The following is an 18,745-nucleotide window of genomic DNA, read 5'->3' as shown; positions in this document are numbered from 1 at the left end:
GGACCCCCTCGCGCAGCAGCAAACATGTAAAGTAATGCTCGACGACGGGCAATCCTTCGTTACCGGTCCAAAAATAGAGCGGTACACGTATCCCGGCCCACGTAACCCCCCCGTCCTGCGCGCTTGGCGCTTGGCGCTTCCGCGGGCGGCGGCGGCCGGGGGGGCCACCCTGGCTAACCGACCGCGGTCTCGCGGAGCCGGCCGGCCGGCGGCCCACCAGACGTGTCCCGGACTCGGGAACGGGACATACTCGCCCGGCCTAGATGTGCTGCACGGCCTGGGCCCACTTTTGCTCGTCGGTCCTGAGCCAAGCGTCAGCGCGGATGGTCGCCGGTGATCGCCGGACAGGGAGAGCGAACCAGACGGGGGGGGGGGGAGAAGGAAAGAAAGGGAAAGGGGGGAATAGAGAAGAAAAACAACAAGAAAAGGGCGGAAAAGGGAACAAGACAAATAAAAAGAAAAGAGGAGAAAGGGGGGAGAAAAGGAAAAAGGGAAATGAACAACACACTCACTTGTCAAACTTGAGCAGCTTGCCCAGCACCGGAACCAGCTGCGCCCTCAACCGCCCGTCCCGCTGCTCCAGAAACTGCAGCAGTATCGTCTTGAGATACGCCGTGTCGCCGCCGCCGCCGCCGCCGCTCCTCGCCGACTCGCCCGAGCTGCGGCTCGAGCTGCCCGCCCGCCCCAGCCGCTCCTGCGCGCTCTTCAGCTCCCCGGCCAGCTTGTCGTGCCGCGCCCTCGCGTCGTCCAGCATGGCGCGCATGTGCGCCCGCTGCTTCTCCCCGTCCCGCACCTGCGCCTCCGACGTGTCCAGCGCCGCGCGCAGCTGCGACACCGCCGTCCGCAGCTCCTCCGTCTCCGCCCACGCCTTGGCCTCCGCCGCCTCCAGCTCCTCCCGCCGCCGCTTCCACTCGCGCTGCCCCTGCTCCAGCTCGTCCCGGTCGCGCCCCAGCGCCTGCGCCTCCCGCTCCAGCTCGCGGATCCGGCGCTTGAGCTCCTCCGACTCGCGCGCCTTGCGCCTCGCCAGCGCGCTCGACTCGTCCTCCGCCCGCTCGCGCTCCTCCACGGCCGCCTCCATCCGGCCCCGCATCTCCCGCACCTTGCTGTCCGCCCGCTCGTCCACGTCCGCCAGCAGGCGCCGCATCGTCTCGCCCTCCCGCGTCCGCTCCTGCAGCAGCTGCTGCACCTCCGACAGCTCCTCCTCCAGCGACTCCGCCTGCGACTGGGCCTCCTTGAGCTGGACCGCCATCTCCGTCGCCTGGTCCCGCATGCTGCTCAGCAAGCCCTGCGCCGTGGCGTACTGCTGCGTCTTGAACTCGGCCTCCTCCGCCGCCGCCGCCTTCTCCCTCCGGAGCCGGTGCGCTTGCTCCTCCAGCTCTTGCACCCGGCCCCGTAGTTTGTGGAGCTCGTCTTGCGTCCTTGCCAGCTCGCGCTCCCCCTTTTCCGCCTTGGCGCTCAGCTCAATCTTGTCTGCCTCGACCCGTCTCAAGTCTCTCTCGGCCGTGCGCCTTCCCTCTTCCGCCTTTTGCCTGCTGATGCCTTCCGACTTGAGCTTTTCCTGCAGCTTCTTCATCTCCCTCTCCCGCTCCGACGCCAGTTGCTGAGCTTTGCCGACGTCGCGCCTCAAGTCAGACTCCCTCTTCTCTACCCCCCTGAGCTCCTTGACCTTGGTCGCCAGCTCTTCCTTGGTCTTCTCGAGTTCCGCCGACTCTTGCAGCAGCCTCTGAAGCTCCGGCTGTACTTTTTGCAAGTACTCGCGTAGTTCGCTTAGGTCCTTGAACCGCGTGTGCGCGAGCTGCTGAGCTGCACCGAGGTCATGTTGCAGCGCGGCAAATTTGGCCCTCAAGTCGTCGTGGTCCCTTTGCAGAGCGTCGAATTCGTCCTTGGCCCTCGTGTTTTCCGTCGCGTTGGACGCAGAGGCGCCAATCTCGCCTTGCAGCTCGGCAATCCGCTCTTGGAGTTGGGTCTTTTTCGCCTCCAGCTCCTTGATCCTATCCTTGGCCTCGACGTGGTCTTGTCCAATGCTCAGCAGGTTTTCTTGCAAGTTTTCGACTTCCTCCCTCAAGTCCTCCTCCGTCTTGCGCTTTTTGGACAGCCTTTCGATTTCCCTGTCCTTTGCTTCCACCTCGGCCCTGAGCTTGGCGACGGTTTCGGCCTCGGCTGAGCCTTCTTTGCTTGCGTCTTCCTCTTTAGCTGCCGCCGGAGTGGCCGCCGCTGTCGAGCCACCCTTGCCCTTCTTCTTTTTGTTATTCTTCTTCTTGGAGGATCCCGTCGTCGCTGCGGCGGCCAGGCCAGACGTCGTGGTGGTGGTGGCGGCAGCTGCCGCTGCGGAAGGCGCCGAGTCAATCTTGTTGGCGAGCTCCCCGATTCTCGCCAAGCTTTCCGATTTTTCCTTTTCGAGCACTGCTATTTGTGTAACAAGGTTGTCGGCAATTTTTTTGGACGCGGCCTTGGCATTGTTGGCCTTGGCCAGCTCTGCGTCTAATTCCAGCGCCTTCTTGTCAGATTTGGCCAGGGAAGCCTCCATCTCCTCGACGCGTGATGCATGGTTTTCCCCATCCCTTTCCATCCGGTCTTGCATAGATTGAAGCTGCGACTGCGCGGCACTGAGTTCCCCCGTCAGCGACTTGATTCGGTTGTTTCGCTCGTCGAGCTGCGCTTGCAGGGAGTCCTGGGAGCCTGCGGCATCGCGAGACTCGCTCAACTCCCGCGACGTCCTTTCCAAGTTTTCCGCCAACCCAGCGCTGTTTTCTTTCGCGACGGAGAGCTCCTGCTGCAGGTCCTCGATTCTGCTCTTGAGCTGCTGTATCTCTTGCGCTTTGAGCGAGAGTTCGGCCTGTAACTGAGGCACCTCTTGGTCGTACGAAAAAAAGTCCTCGCTGGCCGGCTGGCCCTTGATGTCTTCGTTTTGGGCCTTTAGCCTGGGAGAGAACATACCAATGACGGCTGCAACGGGCGACTTGGCCTTTTCCGGTGCGGTGCTGGTGCTAGCGCGAACCGCCGGCTCAATCGACGTCCGCCCGCTGGCCGGTTCTGCCATGGCTGTCGATTCAGGAGGCCTGGCAGCTCTCAGCGCATCCAGCTCCTCCTTTGCTCCCTTCCATTTTTCTTCCGCCTCGGCATGCTTCCTCTTCAAGTCGGCCTTGTCGGCCGAAACCTTCTTCAGCTCGTCCATGACCATGTCGCCTCGCAGATTCAGCTGGTTGAGATACTCGACGAGGGCATCCGGGTCGCTGATGGAGGTTAGAGGGGTATGTTCGCGGAGGGCCTTTTCGAACGGTTCGATGGCGGTTGCGCGCTTATGAGCGACTCGATACGACCGTAAGAGTTCCGGATACGTAGCCTCCAGCTTCTCCAGCTTTCTCAGCCTCTGTCTGATTTCAGGGCTCAGCTCAGGGGGGGAGGGCGCAGCAGCTGGCGCCCTGCCACCCGCCGACGTGGCCTTGTCGTCTCCATCCTCCTTGTCCTTGGCCGGACTGTTTCCCAGTTGGGCGTTTTCCTGCCCGGCGGGCTCTCTCTGCGCCGACGATCCGTTACTTTGGGGCCCGTCCTTCTCGGGAGGCGGCGGAGGAGGAGCGGGGGTCTCCGAGCGGCTTGGGACGTCGCTGTCGTCAATGACAAAGGCTGCCTCGAAGACGGCCGGGTCGGGGTTGGTTGCGCCGGCGCCGGCGTCGGCCGCATCGGCCGAGGGCTTGTTGGCGCGATGCCGCCTGCCGGACGCGTTGGCGTCGCTCCTGCGGGACGAAGTCGAGCCGGACCGCGAGGGCGTCGCGCTGTCGGCGGAGGACTTTTGGCGGGCCTGCTCCTCGGCAATGGTGCGGTCGATGGCCCCTCGGATTCTCTGGTTGCATTGGCACGGAGGGGTCAGTCAGCATTGCCCGGAGGTGCGGCAAAAGAGGGCAAAAGGGGGGGCGGGCGGGTTGGAGAGAGAAAAGAAGAAGAACTGACCTGGAACATGGTACTCGTTGGGCAAGCCCGGGGAACCTGACCTGTGCCGAGCAGTTGGATGAACGGACAAGCAAGATGAGCTTCAAGTCGTGTCGTTTGGCCGGTCCGGTCCAGGCCCCTTTCAACAAGAGCTTGGCTGGTCCGATACGCATCTGCCAGGCATGACCAGCAAAGGCCACATTGGGGAGGGACTTGGCTGGAGGCCACCCACCAGTCAGTCCCCCTTCCCTTCCCCGGAAGTTACATGTACCGAGCAGCTGCCTGCCCGTGGGGCCCAGCTGTCGAAAAGCCACCTGCAGCCCTGGCACCTGCACTGCAAGTGGCTTAGCCCGGCTTGGGGGGTCACGAGCTTCACTTCGCCCTTCCGCAACACCTTTTTGTCTCTGCACCTCAGCTTCTTCACGTCGCTTCCCTTCCCTTCCTCCCGCACATCCGCAGGGCGGCCGCCCGACTCGTCCAACATGGTGTCCTTTTGGCCCTGGAAGGTGAACGACTACTCTCTCGAGCCCCGCCAGCAGCACCAGCACCATGCACGCCCCCGGATCCCCTCTCCCCCTTCCCTTTCCAGCAAACGTCAATCCATGGCTGACTCTTTTCCCCTTAGGGCGACGCGTCCTCCCCGGCGTCGTTTGAAAAGACCCTGTCGACGCTGTCGGCCAAAATCACCGACACGCAAGCCCGCCTCGACCGCGTGCGCTCAAGCTCCCGCCGAGTCAAGGTGCTGTGGACGCTGTACCTGGGCTTTGCCTACCTGGTGTACGCCATTGTCCTGCTGCTGGTGGTGGGATACAAGAATCTCGGAGCCTACGACTGGACAGGCATGGCAGGCGGGCCCGTTTCGTAAGTGTGCCTCATGTGCCGGGAACCTCGATCCCCTCGCTTCCTGGCTGGCGAGAGCAAAAAAAAAAAAAAAAAAAAAAAAAGCACACACACACACACACACACACACACCCTCCGCTCCCCTTGTCTAACCCGATTCCTGACTCCCAGAATATACGCGATTCGCACCCTCATCGGAAGCTACTTTGCCTACCGCATCGACACCATCAGCGCCCGCCTCAAATCGCAACAAGACGAGCGCGCCAAAACCATCCAGAAGCTCAAAGACGCCACCAAGTACGACTCCACCATGCAGCTCATCCAAAAGTACGGCGGCGAAGGCAAAAAGAAAGCCGCCGACGAAACCTCGAGCCCGACGCCCAAAAAGGGCGCCAGGAAGTCCGGCCCGGCCAGCACCACCACCACCACCACTACCACCGGTCGGACGAACCTGCCTCCTCCCCCAACCGCCAACATAGTCGGCCGGGAGGCAGCCCCGCAGCAACCAAGCGCCGAGTTTGCCCCCAACGCTTTCAACGATGCCTCCGCTCCTCCTCCCGCTCCGCGCATCCACCAGCAGCAGTACATGACGCCCGTAAGCCACTGGTACGACCGCATCTTCGACGTGCTCCTCGGCGAGGACGAGACCGCCGCCAGTAATCGCTTCGCGCTCATCTGCCGCGACTGCCGGCTGGTCAACGGACAAGCGCCCCCGGGCACCAAGAGTCTCGCAGAGGTCGGCCTTTGGCGCTGCTCCAGCTGCGGCTCCACCAACGGCGAGGTCGACGAGGGCAAAAGGATCATGCAAGAGGTGCTTGCTTCCAAGCAGGATCAAGCTGAAGCTGACGCGTCTGGCTCGGAGCATGCCCAAGGACCTGCAGGTAGTGTCAAGGCTCGCCAGGGGGGGGCTTCCCGGAAAGGTGGCGGCCGGGAAAACACGAGAGAGCTGGAGAATGGTAATGATTGATCCGGCCTTTTTCTTGTTTTCTCTTTTTCTTTCTCTTTTTCTTCTTCTTCTTCTCTGGCTGGCGTTGGAGGGCAACAAAACCAAAACTGCATGCGAGGCGCATCGAGGCGTACCGTACCGTAAGAGTCGAAACGAAGTGCTATCCTACCTACCAACGCACGTTCGTTACTTGACATGCCTCTAGACAGGCAAGTGACCATGTCTCTGTAGGGAAAGAAAAAAACCGGCAGGCGAGTGGAATACCCTAAACACTCGAGACCACCTCCAAGCCATGCATGCCGTGCCATCCACAACACCACACCACACCAAATTCAACACTCATCATTCCTGATTCGTGGCCAAAAAAAAAAAAACAAAAAAAAAAACCCATGTATGCATAGTCTATCTATTGCGCACCGCGTCCCGTCCTGCTATCCATCCACCTCGATACAATGTGCTTTGCCTCCTAACAAGTCCAATGCCCTTCCCCCCCTTCCCCCCCTTCCTTCCCGCTCTTCTATACTCGCCACCTCGGCATGCCTGGGACTCGGGATGTTGACAGCGAGTCCCACGATTCGCCTACACGTGATGATGCCCGTGTGCCCGTGTCCCGTGTGCTCGTGCGCAACTCTCATTCCTCGTAGCTGCCCCTATTCATTACCTTGCCGGATCGTATCAACCGCAACATACTCCTGCCAGCGGCCAGATAAGAACAAATGGCAGAGAGAGAAAAAAAAAAAAAAAAAAAAAAAAAAAAGAGAAAAAGAAAAGAAAAAATCCCACCGGCATCGTAAACAAGGGCAGTCGTTATCGTCGACCGTTGAGTTGGGAAATCTTGGCCCGGTTCGTGAGCTTGTCGACCCTTTTATCGCTTCCTCACTTCTGTGGCCCATCCCTCGATGCCGTCTCCTCTTGCACCCACCTCTAGCCCCTCAATCTTGAGACCCTTCATGCCAGGCGTATCCTCCAACCAGCTGTGGCCGGCCATGCCGCCGGCGTTGGCGCGCTTTTCCGGAATAAGCTCCAGCATCGGAACCAGAAAGGCGGATATCCGCTTCGCCTCGTCCTCCTTGAAGTGGTACTTTTCCCGCAGAACGTCGGGCAGTGCCCAATGGCGCAGTCGGTGAATGTTGCGCAGTTCTCCTTTCCTATTGAAGATTTCTTGGCTCCACTTGCCGCTGAGGCAGAGAGATCGAGGGAACGGTCCCAGCAACTCAATGATTTGCGCAATGTGGTCGTCATCCTTGCCGTACTTGGTGCCCGACTGCGGATCAAACAGATAATCGCCCGTAATCAACTCAAACACCTGCAAAAAAAAATTCCTGTCAGCATCCAGTCCCCTGGGTCACATCTGTTCGCTCCGGTCGAGGGGGGGGTTTTGCCCACCATGGCTGCCATGCTCCAAATATCCGTGCTGGCACCCCACTTTGCTCCGAGAATCACTTCCGGTGACCGGTATTGCCTTGTTTGAATGTCGTTGGTAAAGTGGTGATTGACCCAGCACGCGTTTCCCAGGTCCGCAATTTTGACGCTAATGATGTCGGAAGCGTGGGCATCTTCTGCTTTTCGCTTCTCGCCCGTCGAGGCAGAGGATTCGCTCGACTTATCGAGCGAGATTCCGGACACTTCCCGGGTAAGGATATCACTGCCACACTAGTCAGACACGGGGAGCGCGTTTGTCCAGCTCAGATTCTTTCCCCTTACGCGGTTTTTTCACGCTGCTTTTGTGGCTCGTCTGTTGACTTGGGTGACGACTCGCCAGTCTTACTAGCGCCTGCATCGCCATGATCAGTCACAAAAACAGCTCCCGTGGGTGAACAAACCAAAAAAAAAAAAAAAAAAAGAAAAGAAAAGAAAGAAAAGAAGAAAAAGAAAAAGCGCATGCCAGCAGGGCAATGGTCCAGATTCGGCCACGACGGCCGCATAGCTCACATACCCTGATCTAGCACACTGGCAACGCTGGGCGTCGCGGTTCCGGGAAATAGGTTTGCTTGGGTAAAGGTCGTGTTCAGCGGCGAGGGCAGCGGCTGACTGCCTGTAATCAAGGTTCTGCGCCTCCTCCTGCCGTTCCGATTGTTCTCCTTCTCCGCCGGCTCGTTCTTGACCACCTTTTTGACAATCTGCTCGACGTCGCCAATCTCAATGAGAACGTTTTCGGGTTTCAGGTCGGTATGAATGATGCCGCACTCCCTGTGAAGATAGTCTAGGCCGAGCAGAACTTGCTTGGTGATTTGCTTGACCAGAGGCATGGGAATGCCTCTATGGTTCCACCTCTTGATCAGACCCAGCAGATTCTCCCCCAGCACCTCGAAGACCATGCACACGTGGGTGCCGTGTGGGCCTTTGTGCTCAAACGAGTCGAGCAGGCTGACGACGTGCTTCCGGCCTGGGTGGTCGGGCTTGGCTTGGACGATGCGGTTGAGGAGCTTGATCTCATCGATGGCTGTCTCGGTATAATGGGCAGCAGACCGCACCACCTTGAGAGCGACGTGTTTGCCGTTGGAGTTGTCCCGCGACAGCCAGACAGTGGAGAAATGGCCCCAACCAAGCTTGCGCACTACGGTGTACTTTCCATCCTTGAACTTTTCGCCGACCTGAACGGGATGGTAGCCACCCTTGCAATAGTCTTCGGAATCCTCCTCATCGGCGGTGTTTTCGGCAGCATCTTCGACGGAAGACGACGATGGCGAGCCGGGAATCGTGGAGGACAATTGATGTGATCTAGGCAAATGGCGAGAATCATTGTTAGCACGTACCCGGGTGATTGACGCTGCTTTAGTGGTGCAACGGGCTGATGCATACTAGCGGTTGATGGCGAGTAGCAACTCAACCCAGGGAGTTTTGATGGTGGTGATGATGTGTTGGGGGGGAGCAAAGCATAGAGGGGTAAGAATCGGTCAACGGTGGTAAAAGACATGGCCAAATTGCATTAGTATGCAAGGGCGCATGGCTCCCTGCGAGAAAAGAAAAAAAATACACAGTCCCATACAGGGTCGAAGAAATGAGTGACGTAAAAAAAAAAAAAAAAAAAAAAAAAAGCTACGTCGAACAAGAGACACGCTGAGGGGGATGGTAGAACCTTGTTTTGAGGAAGCTCATCTTGTGTACATTGCGTGCAGTCGCACGGCAACCGTGACCGCAGGGGCAAAGCGATCAGAGGCAGTCCAGTGAGCCGGCTACACAGCAGGTTCCTGAATTCGTCTGATTCGTGCACCGTCCAAGAGACGGGAGGCGCGAAAAAAAAAAAGAAGAAAAAAGAAGGGGGAAAAAAAGAGAGATGGGGGGGGGGGGGGGGGAGTTGGCGAGGAGTTGGGGGAGGGGAGAGAGGGGCGGCGAGGGGATAGAGCAAGAGCGAGAGAGAGAGAAGAGAGAGAGAGAGGGAGGGACAGAGACAGAGAGTCTGGTGGGCTCTAGAAGCCGTCCCAAGAGACAAGCGACAAGCGCCGCAAGCTCAGACTGAGGCGGGGAAGAGAAAGGCGCGCGCAAAAAAACGAAGTTGTACTCGGTGTAATGGCTAAGGTAAGGTAGGCAGGAAAATGCGAGAGGTCGGAGGAGGGCAAGGCAGTGGTGAAGGCGGGATGGGCAAGGGCAAGGGCCTGGCAGGTTCGGGTTCGGGTTCTGGTTGGTTTAGGTTCAGGCTCGAGCCTCAACCTCGACGGGACTTGGGCTGTGCTGGGGGATTCAGTGGCTGATGCCTGGCGGAGTCGGGGGACACGCCAAGCGGCAGGAGGTATCAACTTGATCAATGCAAAACCAACAGCAAAAGTAAGCAAATCGTGCCCAGTCGGGCCCTTGGGTTGTGCTGTGTTTGTGCTGTGTTTGTGCTGTGTTGTGCTGTGTTGTGCTTGACGACGCTGGCGCCGGCGTGAGTAGCAGGCGGTGGACAGCGGGCAGCGGGCAGCGGGCAGCAGGTACCAGACAGCAGCGGGCCACTTGCGTCCTTCGTGCAAGCACCGACCAGACAGACAGACACCTGGGCTCACCGTGCGTGCACTGCCAAGTCTGCATCCAGCCAAGCATGAACCAGACTTGAACCAGACTTGCGTCGCTGGGAGCGGACAGCCAAGAGGCGGGGCCGCTGGTCAGGCTCATAGTATTGACGAAACCAGCACAGGCACACACCAGACAGCTCGTAGTCGAGGGTGGCGCATGATGCCAGCGAACTTGAACACTGAACTTGACAACTGCAGTGTCTGGCACATGGGCAGTCCCATCTGCCGACTAGCACTTGCTCTCCCCCCCCCAAGACTTGGGGCGAGTTTTGGGTCCCAGGTTGGTTTCCCGTTTCCTTGTCCCTTTTTTTTTCTCCCCTTTCAGAACCGGTAGGGGGTTGCTCCATCGCTGTCAGAGATGACGCTGCTGTCATGACGCAAGGCATTCTCGTCGCTTGGGCATCATTGTGCATCCCCCATCGTGGCTGGGGTTGAGAGCTGCCCATGCATGCCCCCCCCCCCCCCCCCCCCCGCCTCCAAAATCGCCCAAGCGGCTGCTGGGCTTGCAGCGAGGCGTGAGGAGGCAACTGACTGGATGCAACTGCAATCAGTCTGGTCGGTCTGGTTGCCATTTGACGTAAGCTCTTGCGATGGAGCCAGACAGCACTGGCCAGCCAAACCCGCCCCGGCTTCTCTGCACATGGAACATCCACAACCCGGCGCGGTGCGGTGCGGCCTTGGCAGCACTGCCCACTGCCCACTGCCCACTGCCAAAAAAAGAAACTTTTCTCTCGAGACAACGATGGGTCGGACGAGCAGTCTTGCGCATCACGGAACCGAGACTTGGCCGGTGATGCGCAAAAAGGCCATCATGCACGTCCACATCGCCCCTAGGACGCTTGCGGATGCGGGATTCCTTCCAAAGCAGACGGAAACCATGAAATACCCAGGGCATGTGGGAAAAGGAGGGGAAAAGAAGGGGGGGGGAGGGGGGGAGAAGAAGAAGAAGAAAAAGCGAAGCGCAGCAGCAAGACAAGACGCATCAAGTAGGGCTGAAATGGCGACAGAGAGAGAGAGAGAGGAAATGGCGTCATACGCACTCGAGTTTGCAGTCTTGCTGCTTGTTCTTGTTCTTGTTCGTGTTCTGCGATGCATCGAGCCCGGTACCCTCCGAGGTGACGATGGGCTTGAGACAGTCCTTCTTGCGCTTCTTGGCCGAGCCATCAGCGCCGTTGGAGATTTCGTCCGCGGTCGCATCGAAGCCCGGCGGCTTCTCGGCCTCGCCCGCCTGATCGCCGTTCATCTTGGCGCCTTTATCTTTTTTTTTCTTTCCTTCTTGTTTTTGTCAAATCGCACGTCTCCGGGAGATTCTGGCAGCTGGTCGGGAAAAGCGCGTGGCAAGGAGAAACGTGGCGGAGAGCCCGGCCCGGCAAGCTGACTACTGGCCCTATCAAACGGTGAAGGGGCCTGCTTTCTTTCTTTCTTTCTCTCTTTCCGTCTCTGTCGGCCTCTCTCTGTCTCTCTCTGTCTCTCTTTTTTCTTTTCGTTATTTTCTTCTTCTTTTTTGTTGCGCCAGGCTTGGATGGCAGGTTACGAGTTCAACATGCGTGGTGGCGCGCAAAAAGCCAGATCGGCAACAACCGTCCGTCGTCCAGTCGCGGGTCCGAGGGCGGTAGCGGTTCAAGAATCGGTATTGTATCGTTGCCGGGGCAGACGAGTGTCGAGCGACGTTGGGCAGTCAGAGAAATACTTGTTTCCAGTCGGCAACTATATCGTGCGTTCGTGCGCGTGCAAGGCCAGCGATGTCTTTGTAGAAAGACGGGGTTGAAGGACAAAGAAAGAGAAAAAAGGAAAGAAAAAAGAACAAGAAAAAAAAGCCAACGAGGAACCCGGAAGCAGTCTGGTTGGTACTCCGTAGATGCTCGATATAACTGGAGCTCAAATGCTGGCCCCTCCCTCCCTCCGGCTGGCTGGCTGGCTGGCGCCAAGTTCCGCGCGGCGAATGGAAGTGCTGGCAGAACCGGCCAAGTCTAGCTTAGGTACCTACCTAGGTGCCATGGCGCGGGTGAGGATCCAAACACGGCCTGCAAACGCATATGCAAATGCAAGCGTCAAACTTGGATTCGCAACTGGAATCCGAACTGCTCAAGCAGGCATAGCTCGGGCTGGTGTGGTTCAAAGCAGACAGATAAGATAGATGGTCCGAAGTTGCGAACCCGACTACCTAGGTACCTACCTATAGGTACCTACCTGGCCACCCATGACAGGACAGAGAGGAGCCCCGTTGCGGCGTGCAGCCGTGTTCTGATGCGCGTCGCTGTCGTGGTGGTTCCAGTCGCTTCCTCGACAGGACAGCGTGAGCACCCGGTACTTTTCAGAAAAAAGGCGCGGCAGCATGCATGTGGTATGTATTGAACTGGCCAAGGCTACGAGCTGAATGAACAGCGCCTGGCGAGGGAGAAAGAGCCCATGAGGCTGAGCATGTCGCTCCTTCCCACCTGGTGCTCCTGCCTCGTCGTCTCGGAAGACGGCATCGGAAACAAAGGCGACATCGGACCCGGCGGCCACGCTGCCAGCAGGTGACATTGATCTTCTCTTTTACCAAAGCTTCCCATGCCCATGCCACTGGCCTCACGCATGGCATCAGGCTCGGTTGGATCAATGCACGTCCACCCACACACTCTGCCACGCCCATTCTTCCGTCGTTCTCGCGAATCCCACCCGCCGGGCCAGACCAAGCCAAGAGGCCCGAGTCTTGTAACCGCCCCAGCCGCATTCACCACCGGTCACGCCTCGCTCACGCCCAAAGCGGCACGGCCAAGCCACGGCATGGCATGGCATGGCATGGCGGCCTGCAGAACTGCAGATCCACACGAGCTCCATGTCGTTGCCTGTGTCCCTTGAAGCCGTACCCGGCTCTGGACGATGGGGGAAGGGTAGTATTGGGCCCCGTGACTTTGGGAGCCATCCACCAGCATCTTGTCGCCGAGATGCCTCCCTCGTCGCAAAACTAACATGAAGAAGAAATCTTATCATATCCTCTCTGCGCCTCTGCGCCTCCAACCCCCCGCCGTGGGAAGCAGCTTGACGTCACTGCGGCAAGACAGGGGGACCCTTGCGCATCACCCTGGCAAGTATGTACGGAATAAGCCAAGGGAGCCGTAAACCGCACCGCCGTTATCTCATACAAGCACAGCTTACAAGAACATGGACAACTAACGAATAACCCTGGTGAAGCGTTGTGGGAATGCTGTCGCTGTTCCTCTCATCGGTTTACCAATCTGTGCAAAGCTAGACCATGTGACGTAGTAGGCACCTTGCGTACGTGGTAGGCCACTTGGTCATGAAACTTCACGTTCAACAGTCGTGGGTCGTTCAGCAACGCCATCAAATGACTGGTGAATAAGAGGACGGCAGAATTACCGCGCTGGTTCCTGGGCCCTGCAGCTTGTCACATGCTGCGTTTATGCTCATGACACCAAGACGCCATGTCGACATGGCCCGCTGAGATCAAGTTTGGCCTCACTTGCCCAAAATGCAGGGTTATAAGTAGGTGCCTATTTATCCCGGGCATGGCTTGCACCAGACTGCACCGTGGCATGCCCGTGACACCAGCATCACAAGCTGCCACAGACAGAGACCAAAGTGGCCCGGAGTTGCCCGGCGAAGCACGCACCGTCACCCATCCGGCCATGTGATGCGCCGCAACCATGCCATATGTCCTTTCTTGAATCCCAAAACGCCCGAGTGTTCCTTTTTTTCCCTTGGAAAGCATAGCCCCATACATCGCATACTCTGATGCTCAACCTCTCTTCTTGCTCTTTTGCGTCATCTTTCTGAACGCCTCCATGCCGCCAGCGCCGAGCGGTCTGTGCTCCGAGCCACGAGCGCCTTCAAACGTGCTCTTGGGTGCAATCGTATAGCTCTCGGGCAGACTTGTCATGCGCGCGCGATTGCTGGACCCAACGCGTGCCAGGACGCGCTCACGTTCGGCATCTCGAGCCGACAGGGCTGGCCGCTGCGTGAGGTTAAGCTGCGCCCCGATTTTCTGACGTTGCGCCAGCCGGGCGGCCCTGGAAAAGAAAGGAAGACGTCAGTTAGGCTTCATCAGAACAAGGCAAGCCTACTCTTGCCAATGGTGGGTGAGCGGACAGAAGTCGTGCAAAAACATACTGGTAATCGTACTCGCGACTCTCAATCTGTCGCTTCTTGTAATCATCGGTCCGCTTCAGAATGGGGCGGCTCCATTCGCCCAGCAGCCTCTCCGCCATGCGCTTGATGCTCGGTTCCGGCTTCTTGCTTCGCGTGTAGAAGAGAACCACCTTGCCGATGCCACTGCTGAGAAGAGCCTCCTTTTCCACGTTGAGCTTGGTCATTGCCGTGAAGAGATCGCGCTGGATGTTGTAGGCCGGCAGAGACCCGTCGTTGAGCGGCTCCAAGAAAAACTTGACATGCTGCAAGAAGTTGGTGTCGGGGTCGAGAACCGCGTGCTGCACGTTGTTTCGGTTGAGAATCGCATTGACTTCGGGGAGCAGCTTCAGCTTGTGAAGGGCGGGCTGGTTTTTTTCGCGGGCCTCATTGTCCGCTCGGCATGCTCGCTCCATCTGTACTTTGAGACTTGCCAACTGCTCGTCAATCTCGTCTTCCAAGTCCTACGATTGCCGTCAGTCACCGTGAGCGCGCACCGAGCTGCTTGCGTCTCCGAGAACGGAGTGCTTGCTCACAATTTCGTCCTTGCGCCTGCGTTTCGTCGTTCCGCCCTTCTTCATCGCCGCATCCAACGCCCTGTCGATGGCCCTCTTTCTTCGCTCCTCTGGACTCAGGTTTTCCTCACCCTCGGGCTCCGGGGCATCGGGTTTGGCTCTCGGCCTCTCACCGCCATCGCCGGCTCTTCGCGCCCGTCTCTGTGATTTCGCATCCGAGTCTACTCCGCCGTCTTCCACTGCCACTTGGTCGTTGCCGTCTCGCTTCTTCTTTTCCCGACGGCCCTCGCGGGGTTTCTTCGGTGCGTCGCCAGCGACGCGCTTGCGTTTGCTCGCCTTGAGGGTGCGGGCGACATCCTCGTCAATATTCACCGGCCGATCCTCGATATTGGCTGTCTCGGGATCGTAATCCTCAAACTCGTTTTCATCGATTTCAGACAGGGCGTCCGAGTCGCGATCCGAGCCTTCCCCGGCCAGGTCGTTCTGAAACTCCTTCTCCTGACCATCATCGACGGGTCCAGCTGCGGGCGAGCCCACAGGCGAGTCGCGGTCGGACATTTTGGCTGATGATTTCCGCCAAGAAGTACGTGTGGAAAGACGCCCCAGGTTGGTGGGAAACAGCCTGGCGTCGGGAAATGCAAATGCCGGCCTTTGCGCGTCGTCGGAAAAACCAGGCGGCTGGCTGCAGTTGGACGGAATCTCGAGAGCCAAAAGATGGGTTGAACAAGAGAGTCTACAACTTTCGAAACCAACAACAGCCGTGCTCCCCGATTTCACGCTGAGCGCAGCTCCGTTAGCTTACCTATTTTATTAGGCGAGGGCGGATTGAATTGAGCGTTATGCAGCAAGGCTGCTGACATAATCGCCCCACCCCCCGGCATACGAGAAGCCAACCTTGACCCAGTGGAGTTCCGGTTGTTTACTTTTCTTGCTTGCATCAAGAAATTCCGTGCATGGGTTGGATAAGAGGCTGCTTCATAAGAAGTGCATCCAGCGCCTTGCTGAATTCTGCTGCCGCCAGGCCACAGCCTCACAGCACACGTTACTGGTCCTCGCCTCATTCACCATCATGGACGCCAGGACATACGAAGGCCCCATGGATTGGGAATACCAAGACAAGGGCCCTCTGGATCCCACGAGTCCCTTTGCACAAGCTGCGCGCAATGCACCACGTAATTGTAACCGGCCCCCCCCCCCCCCGGTCCTCTGCTCCGAATCACTTCCAAACGAGGGAGCTGACGTTTGAGAATCTAGCACATGCGTCCCCATTTACATCGGCCGCTCGGTCTCCGAACCCCTTTGCTCGTTTCCAGTCGACGCCCCTCTCTCAACCTCCCCAGACTGCGCGGTTCACTCCCCAGCTATCGTCCAAGAATACAGCACCCCCGTTTCGGAATCCCGCATTCACGACGCCTAGGAAGCCTGTCGATGAGGTCTTGCTCTCCGAAGCCTCGGGCGCCGAGGACAGCCCAGCTGCGACGGAAGCATCCGACTATCCCAACGACACCCCGGACTTGGATCGCAAAGCCGACATAGCGATGGGCGCCACAATCACTCCGCTCAAGATTGATAAATCATCTCGCTACGCAAAGACGGGCGGTATAGGCAAAAAGCAGGCCTCTGGCAAGGGAGAGATTCGTGGCTCGCGCGACCTCAACGTGACCATGAGAAAGAGGAAGCGCCATAACCTGGACAAGGACGTAGGCAGTGTGGTTCGAAACAGTGGGTACGAAGCCGACTCTTGGGACTCGGACTTGGACGGCAGCGACGGAGGACAAGGCGCTGGGCGCTCCAAGGACAAGGGCAGACAGAAGGGGCCCTTTGAGTCGTTTTTCCACGCTCTCAACAAGTACCCGGACACGCCGGATCATATGCAACGGTGGATGCAGCTGGGAGCAAACGTCTTCTTGGTATCCGTCCTGACCTACGTCGGCTGGTCCGTGGTGAGCACTATACGAAGCGACATCTACAACGCCAACCTGGTGGCTCAGCAAAAGCTGGTTGGTCAGATGGAAGCATGTCGCAAGCACTACACGGACAACAATTGCGCGGGAAACAGTCTGCCGGCCTTGAAGGAAGTCTGCGCCGAGTGGTATGAGTGCATGATGCAAGATCCAGAGGCAATCATGAGGATCAAGGTCACGGCTAAGCAGGTAGCCGAGATTATCAACGAATTCACCGAAACAATGCATCTCAAAGCATGGGTCAGTCCCTCTCTGAGGCGGGACGTCTGAGATAAGGCTGACGAAAGAGTTGCCAACAGGGCGTCATTCTGACGATTATTCTGATCTGCACCACGGTTAACTTTAGCGCCTTCGGCCGACACAGCGTCGGGCACAAAGAAGTCCCTCCCACACCATCTCAGCCGGCAGCCTCGCTGCATGATGCGGCCAGGTCCCCGCCTAGCATCACACCTGGTTATATGCTGGTGCCTGTGCATACGCCGCGAAATCAGCGCCAAGCACTGCTGGATGAGGGCACCGACACCGACAACTCTCCCATGAATATGTCTTACTATACCCCTTCAAGACGACAGAGTCCTAGCAAGATGGATCGACAACCCAGCCCCATCAAGTACGGGCGGACTCCGAGTAAAGGCTTATAGCCAGCTCACGAGACGAGAGAGTTGCGGCACGGTTCTGTACCATTTGTTTTTCCTTTTTTTTTTTTTTTTTTTTTTTTCCTTTTTTTTTTTTTTTGCCCTTTTTTTTTTTTTTTTTTTTTTTTTTTTTTTTTTTTTTTTTTTCCAATTTTGAGCACGACATGTCATGCGGTGGGTTGGGGATTGACGTGATAGTACATATTACCATGGGGGGGGGGGTTGTTCTTGTTACAACATTGAACATTTATAGTCGAGTATCGCAAAGATACCGGCTGCTGCAGGGTTTACGGCAGGAGAAGAACGGAAACGGCAAGGACAGCCATCAACATTGAATGGGGCAGGAGGTTTCGTTTGCAATGACGGACCCGGACTAGCTAACGTGGTGGCTCAAAATGACTTTGTTTTCGTCTCGTGGTTTACGCGTACGTAGCCGCAGCGGACCTGATTGATGTAGAGCTCTACGCGGCACTGCCAAGCGAGCGTCAAACGACGCAACGGCTTTCCGGGCCCCATGCTGGGAGGCTTTTTCGGAGCGGTTCGCCGGCAAATGGCTGGGCGTATCGAAAGGGCGTCTGGTGCTAATGCAGCGATGCGTCGTCGTCGCAGCCGGTTTCCTGCGGAAATGTGCGTCTTGCGCAGCGGCAGGCTGGCTGATGTCTGGTGTGATGGCGGGAGCTGGGGGTAGCAGCAGCAGCATGTGCATGATGATGGCTCTGCAGGACCAACCGCATGGCCAACGTATGTACGTACGTATGTATGTATGTACCAGCGTCAATGCCGCGAGCTTGCTCAGCTACCACGGGCTGGTGGTGTGTTGTTTGCTTGTTGGCTGAGCTGAGTGTTGAGCACAAGTTCTTGATGGCAGAAGTTGTTTTGGAGTTTTGGGCCTGGCAGTGGAAGGACAGGACGGACCCGCGAGTACCCGGTTTTATCGATAAGGCGTCATGTCAATGGCTGGCTGGTGCTTGACGATCGAGGCCCGAGCACCCCCCCCCACCCACCCGCGCCTGGAAATGCGCCAAGGGATTGACACTTGAGCAAGTGCCATGCCATGTCGCATCCCTGTGTGAGCATTTTCCGCACGCCATGGTTGCATTTGACGGCGTCGGATTCCTTGTCGCAGACCTGGGTGGCAACCCAGCCCAGCCCAGCACCTCAGTGGCCAAGTCCGCCACATCCCCCCGCTAAGCGAGCTACTTGGGCATCCACGGCGGGTGCCTCCCCTGGCGAGGTACCTGGCTGGCATCTGGCACCTGGGCTCTGGAGGTACATGTAGGTACCTAGGTACTTCAGCCTGCCCGTCCACCCCGCTCCGGCCATTCACCCGTCCGCTCGCGAAGCTCTTTGCAACCAACCTCGAGCCAGGGATTCACGATTCACGATTCACGATTCACGATTTCACGATTTGACGATTTGACGATTGACGATCCCCGATACCCTTTACGCGAGAACACGATTCGCGATTGCCGCCCGCGCGTGCGACTGGGCTGTCTACGCAGGCCGTCCGCATCGCTTCGCCGCGAACCTCGAACCTTTAGCTGCCGACTCTGGCTGCCAGGCGTTTGGTTTTCAGATTCGCCGTCGGAGCCGTCGCCGCCTCGGCTTTTGAACCAGCCGTTGCTTGCGTTTCTTGCGTTGCTGCGTTGCTGCGTTGCTGCGCGTCGTTTCCTTCCCCCTCCCCCGCACCATGTGTGTCTCGTTGCAATCCTATGCACACAGCATGCCACTCTGGATTGTCCAACTTGCCAAGCAGGAGTAACGGAACAGCAAAATCTCCTTGTCGGCTTCTCCTGCG

The 18,745-nt window shown here is 57.9% G+C and overlaps 6 protein-coding genes across 6 annotated transcripts; 2 read left to right on the top strand and 4 right to left on the bottom strand.

Moving 5' to 3' along the window:
- Positions 1 to 259: 259 nt before the first annotated feature.
- UV8b_05522 (uncharacterized protein) lies at positions 260 to 3,957 on the bottom strand (the record flags this gene model as incomplete). The annotated part of the gene is made up of 3 exons (XM_043143019.1): positions 260 to 302; positions 513 to 3,841; positions 3,949 to 3,957. The coding sequence occupies 3 exons, from the start codon at positions 3,955 to 3,957 to the stop codon at positions 260 to 262; spliced, it is 3,381 nt and encodes a 1,126-aa protein (XP_042998952.1).
- A 452-nt stretch (positions 3,958 to 4,409) lies between these two features.
- On the top strand, positions 4,410 to 5,734 carry UV8b_05521 (uncharacterized protein; the record flags this gene model as incomplete). Its single annotated transcript, XM_043143018.1, has 3 exons — positions 4,410 to 4,433; positions 4,553 to 4,788; positions 4,939 to 5,734. 3 exons carry the CDS (start codon positions 4,410 to 4,412, stop codon positions 5,732 to 5,734), a joined length of 1,056 nt encoding a protein of 351 aa, XP_042998951.1.
- Positions 5,735 to 6,578: 844 nt separating this feature from the next.
- On the bottom strand, positions 6,579 to 10,948 carry UV8b_05520 (uncharacterized protein; the record flags this gene model as incomplete). Its single annotated transcript, XM_043143017.1, has 5 exons — positions 6,579 to 7,019; positions 7,100 to 7,358; positions 7,418 to 7,487; positions 7,650 to 8,434; positions 10,746 to 10,948. The coding sequence occupies 5 exons, from the start codon at positions 10,946 to 10,948 to the stop codon at positions 6,579 to 6,581; spliced, it is 1,758 nt and encodes a 585-aa protein (XP_042998950.1).
- Positions 10,949 to 11,877: 929 nt separating this feature from the next.
- UV8b_05519 (uncharacterized protein) lies at positions 11,878 to 12,231 on the bottom strand (the record flags this gene model as incomplete). The annotated part of the gene is made up of 1 exon (XM_043143016.1): positions 11,878 to 12,231. One exon carries the CDS (start codon positions 12,229 to 12,231, stop codon positions 11,878 to 11,880), a length of 354 nt encoding a protein of 117 aa, XP_042998949.1.
- A 1,216-nt stretch (positions 12,232 to 13,447) lies between these two features.
- UV8b_05518 (uncharacterized protein) lies at positions 13,448 to 14,906 on the bottom strand (the record flags this gene model as incomplete). The annotated part of the gene is made up of 3 exons (XM_043143015.1): positions 13,448 to 13,718; positions 13,819 to 14,297; positions 14,370 to 14,906. The coding sequence occupies 3 exons, from the start codon at positions 14,904 to 14,906 to the stop codon at positions 13,448 to 13,450; spliced, it is 1,287 nt and encodes a 428-aa protein (XP_042998948.1).
- Positions 14,907 to 15,417: 511 nt separating this feature from the next.
- On the top strand, positions 15,418 to 16,953 carry UV8b_05517 (uncharacterized protein; the record flags this gene model as incomplete). The annotated part of the gene is made up of 3 exons (XM_043143014.1): positions 15,418 to 15,526; positions 15,603 to 16,552; positions 16,612 to 16,953. 3 exons carry the CDS (start codon positions 15,418 to 15,420, stop codon positions 16,951 to 16,953), a joined length of 1,401 nt encoding a protein of 466 aa, XP_042998947.1.
- Positions 16,954 to 18,745: the final 1,792 nt, after the last annotated feature.

This window comes from Ustilaginoidea virens, chromosome 4, assembly GCF_000687475.1.
Source record: "Ustilaginoidea virens chromosome 4, complete sequence".
Classification (NCBI taxonomy): Eukaryota; Fungi; Ascomycota; class Sordariomycetes; order Hypocreales; family Clavicipitaceae; genus Ustilaginoidea; species Ustilaginoidea virens.
This window is presented reverse-complemented; position numbering and strand designations above follow the sequence as displayed.